The sequence below is a fragment of the Eleutherodactylus coqui genome, chromosome 4 (genome assembly GCF_035609145.1).
Source record: "Eleutherodactylus coqui strain aEleCoq1 chromosome 4, aEleCoq1.hap1, whole genome shotgun sequence".
Classification (NCBI taxonomy): domain Eukaryota; kingdom Metazoa; phylum Chordata; class Amphibia; order Anura; family Eleutherodactylidae; genus Eleutherodactylus; species Eleutherodactylus coqui.
The window spans coordinates 109458682-109473226 of record NC_089840.1 but is presented as its reverse complement, the minus strand read 5'-3'; the positions used below and the strand labels follow the sequence as shown (position 1 = coordinate 109473226).

At 47.8% G+C, this 14545-nt stretch overlaps 1 protein-coding gene across 1 annotated transcript in view; it reads right to left on the bottom strand.

The window, feature by feature from the left end:
- LOC136625621 (amine oxidase [flavin-containing] B-like) overlaps positions 1 to 14545 on the bottom strand; it is a 106878-nt gene that overhangs the window by 67508 nt on the left and 24825 nt on the right. The window contains exon 5 of the mRNA XM_066599975.1: positions 572 to 663. Coding sequence (XP_066456072.1) covers positions 572 to 663 — 92 coding nt within the window. The remainder of the gene's footprint in view (positions 1 to 571; positions 664 to 14545) is intronic.

Here is a 14545-nt window from a genome sequence, read left to right as displayed (position 1 = left end):
TTGAGCGAGTAGTGCCTTAGCCGAGTATCTCCCCGCTGGTCTCTAAAGATTCGAGGGCCGGCGGGGGGCGGGGGAGAGCGGGGAGGACCGGAGGGGAGATCTCTCTCTCCCTCTCTCCCCCCCCCCGCTCCCCCCTGCTCCCCGTCACAACTCACCTGTCACCGGCGCCGGCCCCCGAATCTTTAGAGACAAGCGGGGATATACTCGGCTAAGGCACTACTCGCTCGAGTAATGTGCCTTAGCGAGTATACTCGCTCATCTCTAATCATGAACCTTAGATAAATTTTCCTGTTTTCCCCAATGCTTTATGCACTGTTAGGCTGAATTCAGACAAGTGTATTACGGACGCATTTATCCGACTGTAATACGGACATATTTCCCAGCCCAAACACAGGGTTTACTGACCCAAACTGGAAGCATCATCGGGGCCTATGATGTTCTAAGTTCAGGTCAATAAACCCTGTGGTCAGGCTGGGATACACGTTAGTATTACAGACACAGAAATGTGACCCTAATGTGCTTCTATGAAACTGACCTTATAGTTAATATTTGATACCTAATAACTGCTTACCTTGTCCAGCATACTTTGTCTATGAACTCTTTCATTGAAATTTTGTCCCAGTCTTTAGCCTGAGGGGCTGTCCATGGGGCATCTGCAGGAATCTAAGAGCAATATCTCCATTAAATTTAATCTAACATAGGAAATTTTAAAGGAAATATGTCACCTACATTTTACCAACCAATATTACTCAAAGATGTGCGATATGCAGACTATTCTAATCATAGAACTCCAGGTTTTCTAAGAGATAGCAAACATGTGATACAGAAATTGCAACATTTGAAATGGAATGATAATTTTCATTGGATTTTGTGTGATGTCAAGGATCTTTATTCTAGCATACCACACCATGCGGCCTTAGAGGCAGTTCGTTTTCATTTGCAAAGTTTCAGCAATTACAGTAATGAACTAAAGGAATTTATCCTTCTATCTACTGAATTTTTGTTAAAACATAATTTTTTTTCATTTGATCAGGAATTTTTTTTACAGATTTCTGGAGCCCCGATGGGCTCCAAATTCTCTCCGGCGATAGCCAACCTTTTTATGAGTTGGTGGGAGGATTGTTTTATATTTAATCATACAAACACACGTCAGGGAGGCGCTATCCGTGTGGGCTAGGAGTTATGGAGTTATAATAGATATAACACTCTATGGGAGTGTCATAGCCAAAATAAAATTAGATAGACTCACCCGGTGTTTAGCGAGTACCCCTGTACAGAGGTCTCACCAACACCTCCACCTCCTCGTTAGCTTGTAAATCCCCTGGTGCGTCCATTAAGCTGCAGGGCTTCTGTGTCCTGCTGGATTGCAGGACCCACTTGAAGGCAATTCGTGTATCCGTAAGATGAAAAAAGTCGCCCGCGCTCCCAGGACCTGAACACCAGGGTCAGGCTGCAAACACTACTTGCTTCAAAGTTTTATTAGTACATTCTGTGCAACGCCTTTCGTCGTGACAGGGGACGACTTTCTCAAGCACAATAGACAAAAACATACATATGCACACTATATATAGAGTACTTGCATTTAGGTAGCAGCGTCCCATTCGTCCCGGTTTCCTGGGCGTCAGCGTTCAGGGCGTCTCTATAGAGCATAATGCTAAGTTGGTAATACGTGCCGGAGCAACGCTTCCGTGCGGGATGACATCAGTCGTAATCAGGGTGGAGCTATATCTCCTCAATGTCTTTTCTCTTCAGTCATTGGTCCCATTGTTTGTCATCCCAAAAAACGAAAAATTATCTATAGTGCCTGTATGCTTTTCACAAAAATGTTTAGCTATGCCTGAACTGCTCATATTGCCTTTCTTAATATTACGAATGTGTTCACTAATCCGTGTTTTTAATTTGCGTGTAGTACATCCTATGTAATCTATATTGCATTCGTTGCAACGGATTATGTAAACTACATTAGTAGTACTGCAATTAATATAACTCCATATCTTATATTCTTTCATGTTATTACTGTCAAAAAAGCTTTCCTTTTTGACAGCTAAATGACAGACGGTACATCTTGAATTGCCGCAGCGGTAGAAACCTTTAAATTTCAACCAATACGGTTTTTCTGTATTAGAAAAAAAATTACTTGGAGCTAGTAAGTCTCCTAGATTTTTGTTCTTTTTTGCGACAAACTTAACTCCTTTGTTTAGTATTTCATCAACCACATCGTCCTGTCTGAGTACAGGTAGAAATTTAAAGAAAAATTTTCTAATATTATAAAAATCTCTGCTATATGCTGTGGAAAAAACTAATCCTTTATTTTTCTTTTTTCTTTTATCCTTAAGTCTATCTGTAAGTAGCTCTTCTCTCTTTAATGTTTCCATTTTTGTACATGTTTTATCTAATAATGTCTGCTTATAGCCTCTTTGATGTAATCTGTTTTTAATGTCCATTTTTACTGTACTAAGGTAAGGTAACGAATAAAAAGAAAGGTGCAGTTAGCCCGGAAAAAGTCTTTAAAAGGGAAGCTTTTTGGATCCTGAATTTAAACACCAGATACCCAAAAGGGATGAATTATAGGACAGATCTTATGTATATTTATTAGTTCTAACGAAATTGATAATAATCCACTGTTTTTTCCTTCCCGTTTTTTTTTTTTTGTTTTTTTTTTGTTTTGGTTTGTTCATTTATTTGAGTGCCGTGTACATATATAGCAATGTTTATAACATATTAAATAAACTGCTTTAGCCTGTTATGATAAGCTTTTGTCTGATAGGATGATTCGTGAGTACTACTTTATCTTATAAAATATATTATTCATACATTTATTGATATATTACTAGATGAATTGTCTGTGATATATATATGGATTAATAAGTAAGTTGCTTTAAATCCTTTAAGGTTGCAATTATTTCATCACAGTTTCCACCATGCTTATGAAGATATTCAATTTTATATTGTCCTACTATGTAGACTTTATACTCTATATGCAAATAGCCATGTGTCAGTTCTTGCAGGAGGAACGGACCATGGTAATCAATGTGAGATAATTAATGCAGGGGTTAATTACATGTGTTTTTAATTTACCAATTATATGTTAAGCTTTTTAAAGGTCTATGTAAAGTTTGTTAGTTAGAGGTGAGCAAGGTTCTGTGAACCGAAACGCGTACTCTGTCTGTTATGAGCACAAAGTTATTGGAATAAAAGCAAGGTTTTTTCACGATAGCCGGACTCCTGCATATGGAATATGTGTGTCTAACTAAAGCCAAAGTAGCCGGATGGCAATGTGAAGGCGTGTGAGTATACCTGCTTACGGGACTAAAGCTGCAGCACAAGGAAGCAAGGTGGGACAGTTTATTTTTGTTACCATACAGTGCGGCATGGGGTCCCGCGGTCGGCGCGCGTCGCTCCGGCGTCGGCTCCAGCAGCCTGGAGCCCTGTGTCGAGGTCATCCCAGCAGCTTGGGTTGGCCAGTGGGCGGCGGCGTGGGCGTGCCCGCCCGTAGGGTGCCGCCCGCACTCCTCTGTGCTTCTTATACAGCAGTGGGTGGAGTTGCCTCCTCCCACTCTCCGCCCCTGGGCGGAACCTTGTGGTTAAAAGACTGGCAGTGAACTGAGCTCATTGCCAGTTATTGGTTCTGCATGCACCTAGCCAGTCTGTCTGCGGTTCTCCTCAGCCAGGCCCTAGTTGTCGGTCAGCTCCCTCTGGTCCCCTATTACTCTGTCTGTTTGTGTTGGTTCTGTTTGCCTCTAATCTAGTCTGGCCCAGTCAGCACTAGTTGCTATCCAGCACCCTGCCAGTTTGCCTGTGAGTCCCATCTCCAGCCTTGCAAGTTTTGTTGGTCTGATTCATCTGCCTCCTCTGTCGGCACTCTGTTTCCCCCATTAGGTAGTTCCCTGCTTGTCAGTCGCCAGGTCCCTAGCCAGGGCAGGGACCGCCGTCCAGTTGTCCGCCTGGGGTTAGCCAGGGCCGAGGCAAGTAGGCAGGGACAGTGGGGGTGCGGGAGATCAGGGCACCCCAACTGGCGCTCGGGGGGCAGAGTGCCGTAACAATTTTTTGCTTCGTATTTATTCTAATCATACAGTGACTTCAAACTCCTCAAACCTCAATTGTACCACACACAATATGCAAATTAGGTGTAACTGGCCCAATGGGCATTTTATTTGCAGAACTAGTCCAGTCTCTCTACCCCTCCATTGCCTCAAAAGATGTTTCTTGGTTCTTCATTGAATCTCATGTTCCCTTAGGCTGGAAATGTTGTGTACTCTACTCACCACACATGTGCACTAATATTCCCTTCTGTGGCCATCTTGCCGGTTGACAGATGTTGCAACTCAGCTTTACTCCTCCGGATGTGTGTGACGTCAGCAAGTAAAATGGTCATAGCAGGGAACGTGAATGGGCATGCTCTGATTCCAGAAGTGAGGCACACAGCATCTTCAGCTCAAGAAAACTGGAGATGTCAATCAAGAGCCTAGACCATTTACAGCTATTTTCCATATCATGTGCACAGTGCAAAAGCAGCTATTTCATGGGTATGAGGTTACTATGAAGAAAGAAATGCCATGGTTAGCATTTGTAAATAGGATTGGTTTAGGGTGCTAATTTTAAGGAACAACTTTCCTTAAGTACAATGATGACAAATCATAATGTTCAAATGATTAAAAGAAATGTAATGCATTCTCTGCATTCTTATAACTACTATAAAAAAATATAGAAGTGAGTCATGTCCATACAGCCGGCACTTATTGTTATAACAAATTCAATTTAAATGTACCAAACTCTTTACTGAATATGATTATAAGATCCATCTGCCAAGCAGCAGCAGTTACAATCTATCATGTCTTGTACATACATCTTGGAATGATGAAATCAGAAACCTAGAAACCTGTAATAGGGTTCTCATTAGGGATGAGCGAGCGTACTCGTCCGAGCTTGATGCTCGTTCGAGTATTAGCGTGTTCGAGATGCTCGTTACTCGAGACGAGCACCACGCGATGTTCGAGTTACTTTCACTTTCATCTCTGAGACGTTAGCGCGCTTTTCTGGCCAATAGAAAGACATGGAAGGCATTACAACTTCCTCCTGTGACGTTCCAGCCCTATACCACCCCTCTGCAGTGAGTGGCTGGGGAGATCAGATGACACCCGAGTATTTAAATCTGCCCCGCCCGCGGCTCGCTACAGATGCATGCTGACATAGATCAGGGACAGTGCTGCTGATGCTGCTGCTGCTATAGGGAGAGGGTTAGGTGTTATTTTAGTCTTCAAGAACCCCAACGGTCCTTCTTAGGGCCACATCTGACCGTGTGCAGTACTGTTGAGGCTGCTTTTAGCAGTGTTGCACAATTTTTTTTTGTTTTTTGTATATCAGGCGTGCAGACCATAGCGCCCTCAGTCTGCAGTCATTGTACAGAGTATAGGGGCAGTACTGGTGAGGCAGGGACAGTGGGAAAGGTGAAAGAGATATACTGTCTATATAGGCAGTGGGCTTTTTCCCAAAAAGTTCAAAAAAATACAATATTACGCCTGTCTGTCACTGCCTTCACTTTACTGCGTCTCTGCTGGGGGTAGTAGTTGTTGAATTAATACCCAGCGTTGCGCATAATTGTTGCCTGCCTCTGCAGTGCATTACGTACGCGAAGTCAGCCTCCAACAGGGCAATCAAAATACAGCGCATATCACAGGCAGTGGGCTTTTTCCCAAAAAGTTCAAAAAAATACAATATTAGGCCTGCCTGTCACTGCCTTCACTTTACTGCGTCTCTGCTGGGGGTAGTAGTTGTTGAATTAATACCCAGCGTTACGCATAATTGTTGCCTGCCTCTGCAGTGCGTTACGTACGTGAAGTCAGCCTCCAACAGGGCAATCGAAATACAGCGCATATCACAGGCAGTGGGCTTTTTCCCAAAAAGTTCAAAAAAATACAATATTAGGCCTGCCTATCACTGCCTTCAGTTTACTGCGTCTCTGCTGGGGGTAGTAGTTGTTGAATTAATACCCAGCCTTGCTCATAATTGTTGCCTGCCTCTGCAGTGCGTTACGTACGCGAAGTCAGCCTCCAACAACAGGCCAATAAGCGGCACATTTTATTACAGCGTTCTGTTTCTGCTAATCTCGTAATACACCATGCTGAGGGGTAGGGGTAGGCCTAGAGGACGTGGACGGGGGCGAGGACGCGGAGGCCCAAGTCAGGGTGTGGGCACAGGCCGAGCTCCTGGTCCAGGTGTATTGCAGCCGACTGCTGCGGGATTAGGAGAGAGGCAAGTTTCAGGGGTCCCCAGATTCATCTCACAATTAATGGGTCCACACGGTAGACCTTTTTAGAAAATGAGCAGTGTGAGCAGGTCCTGTCGTGGATGGCAGAAAGTGCATCCAGCAATCTATCGACCACCCAGTCTTCTACGCCGTCCACAGCTGCAACTCTGAAACCTCTGGCTGCTGCTCCTCCTTCCTCCCAGCCTCCTCACTCCATGAAAATGACACATTCTGAGGAGCAGGCAGACTCCCAGGAACTGTTCTCGGGCCCCTGCCCAGATTGGGCAGCAATGGTTCCTCTCCCACCAGAGGAGTTTATCGTGACCGATGCCCAACCTTTGGAAAGTTCCCGGGGTCCGGGGGATGAGGCTGGGGACTTCCGGCAACTGTCTCAAGAGCTTTCAGTGGGTGAGGAGGACGATGACGATGAGGCACAGTTGTCTATCAGTGAAGTAGTAGTAAGGGCAGTAAGTCCGAGGGAGGAGTGCACAGAGGATTCGGAGGAAGAGCAGCTGGACGATGAGGTGACTGACCCCACCTGGTTTGCTAAGCCTACTGAGGACAGGTCTTCAGAGGGGGAGGCAAGGGCAGCAGTAGGGCAGTAGGTTGGAAGAGGCAGTGCGGTGGCCAGGGGTAGAGGCAGGGCCAGACTGAATAATCCACCAACTGTTTCCCAAAGCGCCCCCTCGTGCCATGCCACCCTGCAGCGGCCGAGGTGCTCAAAGGTCTGGCAGTTTTTCACTGAGAGTGCAGACGACCGACGAACTGTGGTGTGCAAGCTTTGTCGCGCCAAGATCAGCCGGGGAGCCACCACCACCAGCCTCACCACCACCAGCATGCACAGGCATATGATGGCCAAGCACCCCACATGGTGGGACGAAGGCCGTTCACCGCCTCCGGTTTGCACCACTTCCTCTCTCCCTGTGCCCCAACCTGTCACTGAGATCCAACCACCCTCTCAGGACACAGGCCCGACCGTCTCCCGGCCTGCACTCACACGCTCACCTCCGCTGCCCTCGGCCCCATCCAGCAATGTCTCTCAGCGCAGCGTCCAGCCATCGCTAGCACAACTGTTTTAGCACAAGCGCAAGTACGCCGCCACGCACCCGCACGCTCAAGCGTTAAACGTGTACATAGCCAAATTGATCAGCCTGGAGATGCTGCCGTATAGGCTTGTGGAAACGGAGGCTTTCAAAAACATGATGGCGGCGGCGGCCCCGCGCTACTCGGTTCCCAGTCGCCACTACTTTTCCCGATGTGCCGTCCCAGCCCTGCATGACCACGTCTCCCGCAACATTGTACGCGCCCTCACCAACGCGGTTACTGCCAAGGTCCACTTAACAACGGACACGTGGACAAGCACAGGCGAGCAGGGGCACTATATCTTCCTAACGGCACATTGGGTGAATTTAGTGGAGGCTGGGACCGAGTCAGAGGCTGGGACCGCTCACGTCCTACCCACCCCCAGAATTGCGGGCCCCAGCTCGGTGGTGGTATCTGCGGCGGTGTATGCTTCCTCCACTAAACCACCCTCCTCCTCCTCCTTCTACGCAACCTCTGTCTCGCAATCAAGATGTGTCAGCAGCAGCATGTCGCCACCAGTCGGTGTCGCGCGGGGTGGCAGCACAGCGGTGGGCAAGCGTCAGCAGGCCGTGCTGTAACTACTCAGCTTAGGAGAGAAGACGCACACGGCCCACGAACTGCTGCAGAGTCTGACAGAGCAGACCGACCGCTGGCTTTCGCCGCTGAGCCTCCAACCGGGCATGGTCATGTGTGACAACGGCCGTAACCTGGTGGCGGCTCTGCAGCTCGGCAGCCTCACGCACATGCCATGCCTGGCCCACGTCTTTAATTTGGTGGTTCAGCGCTTTCTGAAAAGCTACCCACGCTTGTCAGACCTGCTCGGAAAGGTGCGCCGGCTCAGCGCACATTTCCGCAAGTCCCACACGGACGCTGCCACCCTGTGGACCCTGCAACATCGGTTTAATCTGCCAGTGCACCGACTGCTGTGCGACGTGCCCACACGGTGGAACTCTATGCTCCACATGTTGGCCAGGCTCTATAAGCAGCGTAGAGCTATAGTGGAATACCAACTCCAACATGGGCGGCGTAGTGGGAGTCAGCCTCCTCAATTCTTTACAGAAGAGTGGGCCTGGTTGGCAGCCATCTGCCAGGTCCTTGGAAACTTTGAGGAGTCTACCCAGATGGTGAGCGGCGATGCTGCAATCATTAGCGTCACCATTCCTCTGCTATGCCTCTTGAGAAGTTCCCTGCAAAGCATAAAGGCAGACACTTTGCGCTCGGAAACGGAGGCGGGGGAAGACAGTATGTCGCTGGATAGTCAAAGCACCCTCATGTCTATATCTCAGTGCGTTGAGGAGGAGGAGGAGGAGGAGGGGGAGGAGCATGAGAAGGAGGGGGAAGAGACAGCTTGGCCCACTGCTGAGGTTACCCATGCTGCTTGCCTGTCATCCTTTCAGCATGTATGGCCTGAGGAGGAGGAGGAGGAGGATCCTGCAAGTGATCTTCCTAGTGAGGACAGCCATGTGTTGCGTACAGGTACCCTGGCACACATGGCGAATTTCATGTTAGGATGCCTTTCTCGTGACCCTCACATTACACGCATTCTGGCCACTACGGATTACTGGCTGTACACACTGCTCGACCCACGGTATAAGGAGAACCTTTCCACTCTCATACCCGAAGAGGAAAGGGGTTCGAGAGTGATGCTATACCACAGGACCCTGGCGGACAAACTGATGGTAAAATTTCCATCCGACAGCGCTAGCGGCAGAAGGCGCAGTTCCGAGGGCCAGGTAGCAGGGGAAACGCGGAGATCAGGCAGCATGTACAGCGCAGGCAGGGGAACACTCTCCAAGGCCTTTGCCAGCTTTCTGGCTCCCCAGCAAGACTGTGTCACCGCTCCCCAGTCAAGGCTGAGTCGGCGGGAGCACTGTAAAAGGATGGTGAGGGAGTACATAGCCGATCGCACGACCGTCCTCCGTGACGCCTCTGCTCCCTACAACTACTGGGTGTCGAAGCTCGAGACGTGGCCTGAACTCGCGCTGTATGCCCTGGAGGTGCTTGCTTGTCCTGCGGCTAGCGTCTTGTCAGAGAGGGTGTTTAGTGCGGCTGGGGGAATCATCACGGATAAGTGTACCCGCCTGTCAACTGACAGTGCCGACAGGCTTACACTCATAAAGATGAACAAAGCCTAGATTTCCCCAGACCTCTCTTCTCCACCAGCGGACAGCAGCGGTACCTAAACAATACGTAGGCTGCACCCGCGGATGGAAGTATCGTTCTCTATCACCATAAAAAACGGGGACCTTTTAGCTTCATCAATCTGTGCATTATATTCATCCTCCTCCTCCTGCTCCTCCTCCTGAAACCTCACGTAATCACGCCGAACGGGCAATTTTTCTTAGGCCCACAAGGCTCAGTCATATGACTTTTGTAAACAATGTTTATATGTTTCAATTCTCATTAAAGCGTTGAAACTTGCACCTGAACCAATTTTTATTTTAACTGGGCTGCCTCCAGGCCTAGTTACAAATTAAGGCACATTAACCAAAGCGATTAATGGGTTTCACCTGCCCTCTTGTTTGGGCATGGGCAATTTTTCTGAGGTACATTAGTACTGTTGGTACAACGGGAATGTTACTGTGGCCTGTCTTGACTGCTACTACTACTGAAATGGAACTAATACTGTGCTCCCCCTATACTGCTGCTTCGGAATTGTTACTGTGGCCTGTCTTGACTGCTACTACTACTGAAATGGAACTAATACTGTGCTCCCCCTATACTGCTGCTTCGGAATTGTTACTGGGGCCTGTCTTGACTGCTACTATTACTGAAATGGAACTAAGACTGTGCTCCCCCTATACTGCTGCTTCGGAATTATTACTGGGGCCTGTCTGGACTGCTACTACTATTGAAATGGAACTAATACTGTGCTCCCCCTATAATGCTGCTAGTGATATGTTACTGGGACCTGTCCCTAATGCTACCGCTGAAATGTTACTAATTCTGGGCTCTACCTATACCGCTGCTAATGCTATGTCACTGGGGTGTGGAAACGGAGGCTTCCCAAAGACATGATGGTGGCGAGGCCATTTCCCACCAACGCGGTTACTGTTAAGGTGTATATAACCACGGACATGTGGAGAGGACACGTAGAGCCTCAAAAACATCCCCCTCCTCCTCCAACAATGAAAACATTCTTGCCAAATACCTTTGCAATGGTCCATCTGGTGGCAGTCCAAGAATTTCACCTTTACCGACACAACAAAAGAGCCCCCCCACCATCCCCCCGCCACGGCCCACTTAATCCTGGCCACATTCCGAAAACCAACTAAATAAAACCGCGCCACTAGGTCCGCAGTCGCGACCACATTCCCACCAACGCGGTTACTGTTAAGGTACATATTACCAGTCTGACTGGGGCATGCACTGTGGGCCGAAGCACACCTGTATTGTATGTGACGTTAGCTCTGCAGAGCAGGGCACTGCAATGGGATACATTTATTTACCGCCGATGGGTTCCAGGGAGCCACCCATGCTGTGGGTCCACAGGGACCTCACATTAGGGATTTGTACCTGCCAGTGTCTATGTATTAAAAACCCCGGTCAGACTGGGGCATGCAGTGTGGGCCGAAGCCCACCTGCATTTAATCTGACGTTAGCTTTGCTGTCCAGGGCACTGCAATGGGATATATTTATGTACCGCCAGTGGCTTCCTGGGACCCACCTATGCTGTCGGTCCACACAGAGTTGTAACTGCATGTGTCTACTTATAAAGAAGCCCAGTCTGACTGGGGCATGCAGTGTGGGCCGAAGCCCACCTGCATTAAACCTGACGTTACCTCAGCTGTGCTGGGCACTGCAATGGGATTTGTTTATGTACCGCCGGTGGATTCCAGGGAGCCACCCATGCTGTCGGTGCACACAGAATTCCCATTGCGGAGTGGTACCTGCCTGTGACTATTTATAAAAAACCCCAGTGCGACTGGGGCATGCAGTGTGGGCCGAAGCCCACCTGTATTTAATCTGACGTTAGCTCTACTATCCGGGGCAATGCATTGGGACAAACTGCAGGAGCAATACAGCACTAATGAGACGTGCACAGCTACGCTAGCATTGGAGCCCGCTGTAGGCCCGCGATTGCTGAGGGTTTGTGCAGAGGCCTATGTCCTGGGTGCAGTGAAAGTCCGCTTCCTGCCAAGGATTGCTGAAGCTGGGGGCCGAGGCCTATGTCGTGGCCGCGGTGCAAGTCTGCCATGTTTGGCCGGTCAGATCAATTTTTGGTTCATGTCTTGGGTTTCCTAGGACCCACCTATGCTGTGGGTGCAAACTTAGCTCCCATCGCGGTGTTTGACCTGTCTGGCACAAAGACACTGACTGACTTGGGTAGGGGGCAGAGCGCGGACGGCTTTCCCCTTGCAGTGTGGATTGAGCTATGCGACACCTTGACAGAATGAATAGTGTGTGGCACATGGGTTCCCCATTGCTATGCCCACGTGTGCAGCTCCTGATGGAGGTGGCACAGGATTGGATTTCTCATTGCTTCTGTACAGCATTGGGGGCTATCGCCCCGCCCCTTTTAAAGAGGGTCGCTGCCTGGCCATGCCAACCCTCTGCAGTGTGTGCCTGCAGTTCCTCCTCATGGCAGACACACTTATAAATAGACATGAGGGTGGTGTGACTATGAGGCCAGTGTGTGGCATGAGGGCAGCTGAAGGCTGCGCAGGGACACTTTGGTGTGCGCTGTGGACACTGGGTCATGCAGAGGGGGTTGGGCAGCATGTAACCCAGGAGAAGTGGGAGCGGAGTGTCATGCAGGCAGTGATTGTGCTTTGTTGGAGGTAGTGTGGTGCTTAGCTAAGGTATGCCTTGCTAATGAGGGTTTTTCAGAAGTAAAAATTGTTGGGAGAGGGGGGGGGCACTCTTGCCGCTATTGTGGCTGAATAGTGGGACCTGGGAACTTGAGATGCAGCCCAACATGTAGCCCCTCGCCTGCCCTATCCGTTTCTGTGTCGTTCCCATCACTTTCTTGAATTTCCCAGATTTTCACAAATGAAAACCTTAGCGAGCATCGGCGATATACAAAAATGCTCGAGTCGCCCATTGACTTCAATTGGGTTCGTTACTCGAAACGAACCCTCAAGCATCGCGAAAAGTTCGACTCAAGTAACAAGCACCCGAGCATTTTGGTGCTCGCTCATCTCTAGTTCTCATCTGTCATGCTTTCCTGGAATCACTGGAATCATCATTGTATAAACCTTTATTAGGGTTCTCATCTCTCATGCTTTCCTGGAATCACTGGAATCATCATGATATAAAACTTTAACCCTTTCCAATTCATTGTCCGCCCTTGTCCACCATTAAAATTTCCGAGTATAGCTTCTAGGTCGGACGAGGGCTGACACATTTCTAACAGTATGCAGGACAGTGGTCCGATATCAGAGGATGTTCTGCATATTGTGGCAACCTGAGAGTTACTCAACTATAGGATCACCATCTTTTCATTGAGGATGGTTGGCCCCATGTGCAGAAAGGCTTAGTAGACTCAAATCACTTGCAAATTTTGGCTTCCACCAGCTTTATTCCACATATTACTGCAAACAGTTCTGGTACATACCTGTTCTCAGTGTTCACAACCCACAGGGTCTTTGTCACTGTCCCCCACCCGTGGAGTCAAGAGGACGTCCTCCTCTGTCAGGGCTTCTACCCACTTGCGGTTTTTTAAACGCTGTGATATCCCTGCATTTTTTTCAATGGGAATTTCTAATGTTAAAATCACATCGCACAAAAATCACAAAAGCACAAACTTGTAATTTTTGTGCGATGTGTTTTTACCATTAGAAAGTTCCAGTGAAAAACTGCAGCGATATCGCAGCCTGATGGCTGCTACTACAGCCTCTCACTTTGGCTGTAGCAGCAGCAGGAACTGATACTTTTATGTTGCTTCCTGCCACACCCACAGGTGTTTTCTCTTGTTTCTGGTAACAGAACGACTGTCTACAGTCCCCTACAGGCCATTCCGTATATTGCCTTTCTACAATATGTATGTTACAGTAGGCATGACAGAACTCCAATGTTGGACACTGTTCTGCATATGTATGTCTGCTGGAGCACTGTCCTGTATACTATAATATGCATATGCAGAACAGCCTCTGACATCAGAGCGCTGTTCTGCATTCTGATAGAAACATGTGTCTGACCTCATCCAACATCACAGCTATGCAGAGAAAAATGCTAAGAAAATCATCATGACAGTTCATTTTTATGTGTTTCTGTTGAGTAATTCCAAGGAATCCACAATACCCTGTCCCACCCAAAATAAATAGGACCTGGGAAGTGTGCGGGTGGCATGGAAATTGGATTGGAAAAGATTAATAGTTCTTTTCCTTCACATTTTATCTTAAAGGGATTGTGCGGTCATTGCCCAACATTTATGCAGTAGCTCGTTTTATCATTTTAAGGCATTTGGAACTATTGGAGAAATGTTGTCTGGTAAGCATACAACCCCTTTAACTAGACAAGTAAGGGCAAGTAGCATAAGAATAAAAAATCAGTAACATTATTATCCTTACGTATTGTCAAGTATTTCAGAGCATTATACATTTTTGTTTTTGTTAGAAAAGAAGTGACTATCAATGACTAATATTTGTGTACTTCATATTTTTGAATAATATAAGGGACTGTCTCACTTGGGCAAGTCCTATCAATATGCCCTATCAAGTCATATGGAAATCATAGCAGGGGAGGCCCTTGCTTAGGGCCCTCTTTATAAGCCAGAACAGAGAGCTGTTAAAAACAGAATTTTCCATTCTGGTGCACATAATGCATTAGGATTTATATGGTCATTCATTTAAAAGAGTGAAGAGTCATATTGTGGGCAGTGCAGGGGTTATGGGCAGTCTGCACTGTGTTTACCTCTAGCCATAATAGTTGATTGGAGGTTAGAAAAGCCAGACCCAGAGTAATTACCCGATTGCCATATATGTTTCAGTCTAGGAAGGGGCTATCTACTATAATTGTGATAAATACAGAGCAGGAGCAGCAGCATACTGTACTGTGCCATGTTACTAGTGTTACTCATCAAAATCGGATCAGTTTGTGACTATATATGTCCTAGTTGTTAGCACTGTTACCTTTTACCAATGGGGTCCAAGGTTCAGATCCCATCAAGGATAACATCGGCATAGACTTTGAAAAACTCTAAAACTGAAGAGCAGCAATGATAACTGAGCCACCATACTTGTCTGTTCTGCTCAAGAGGGGGCGAAGAACAAC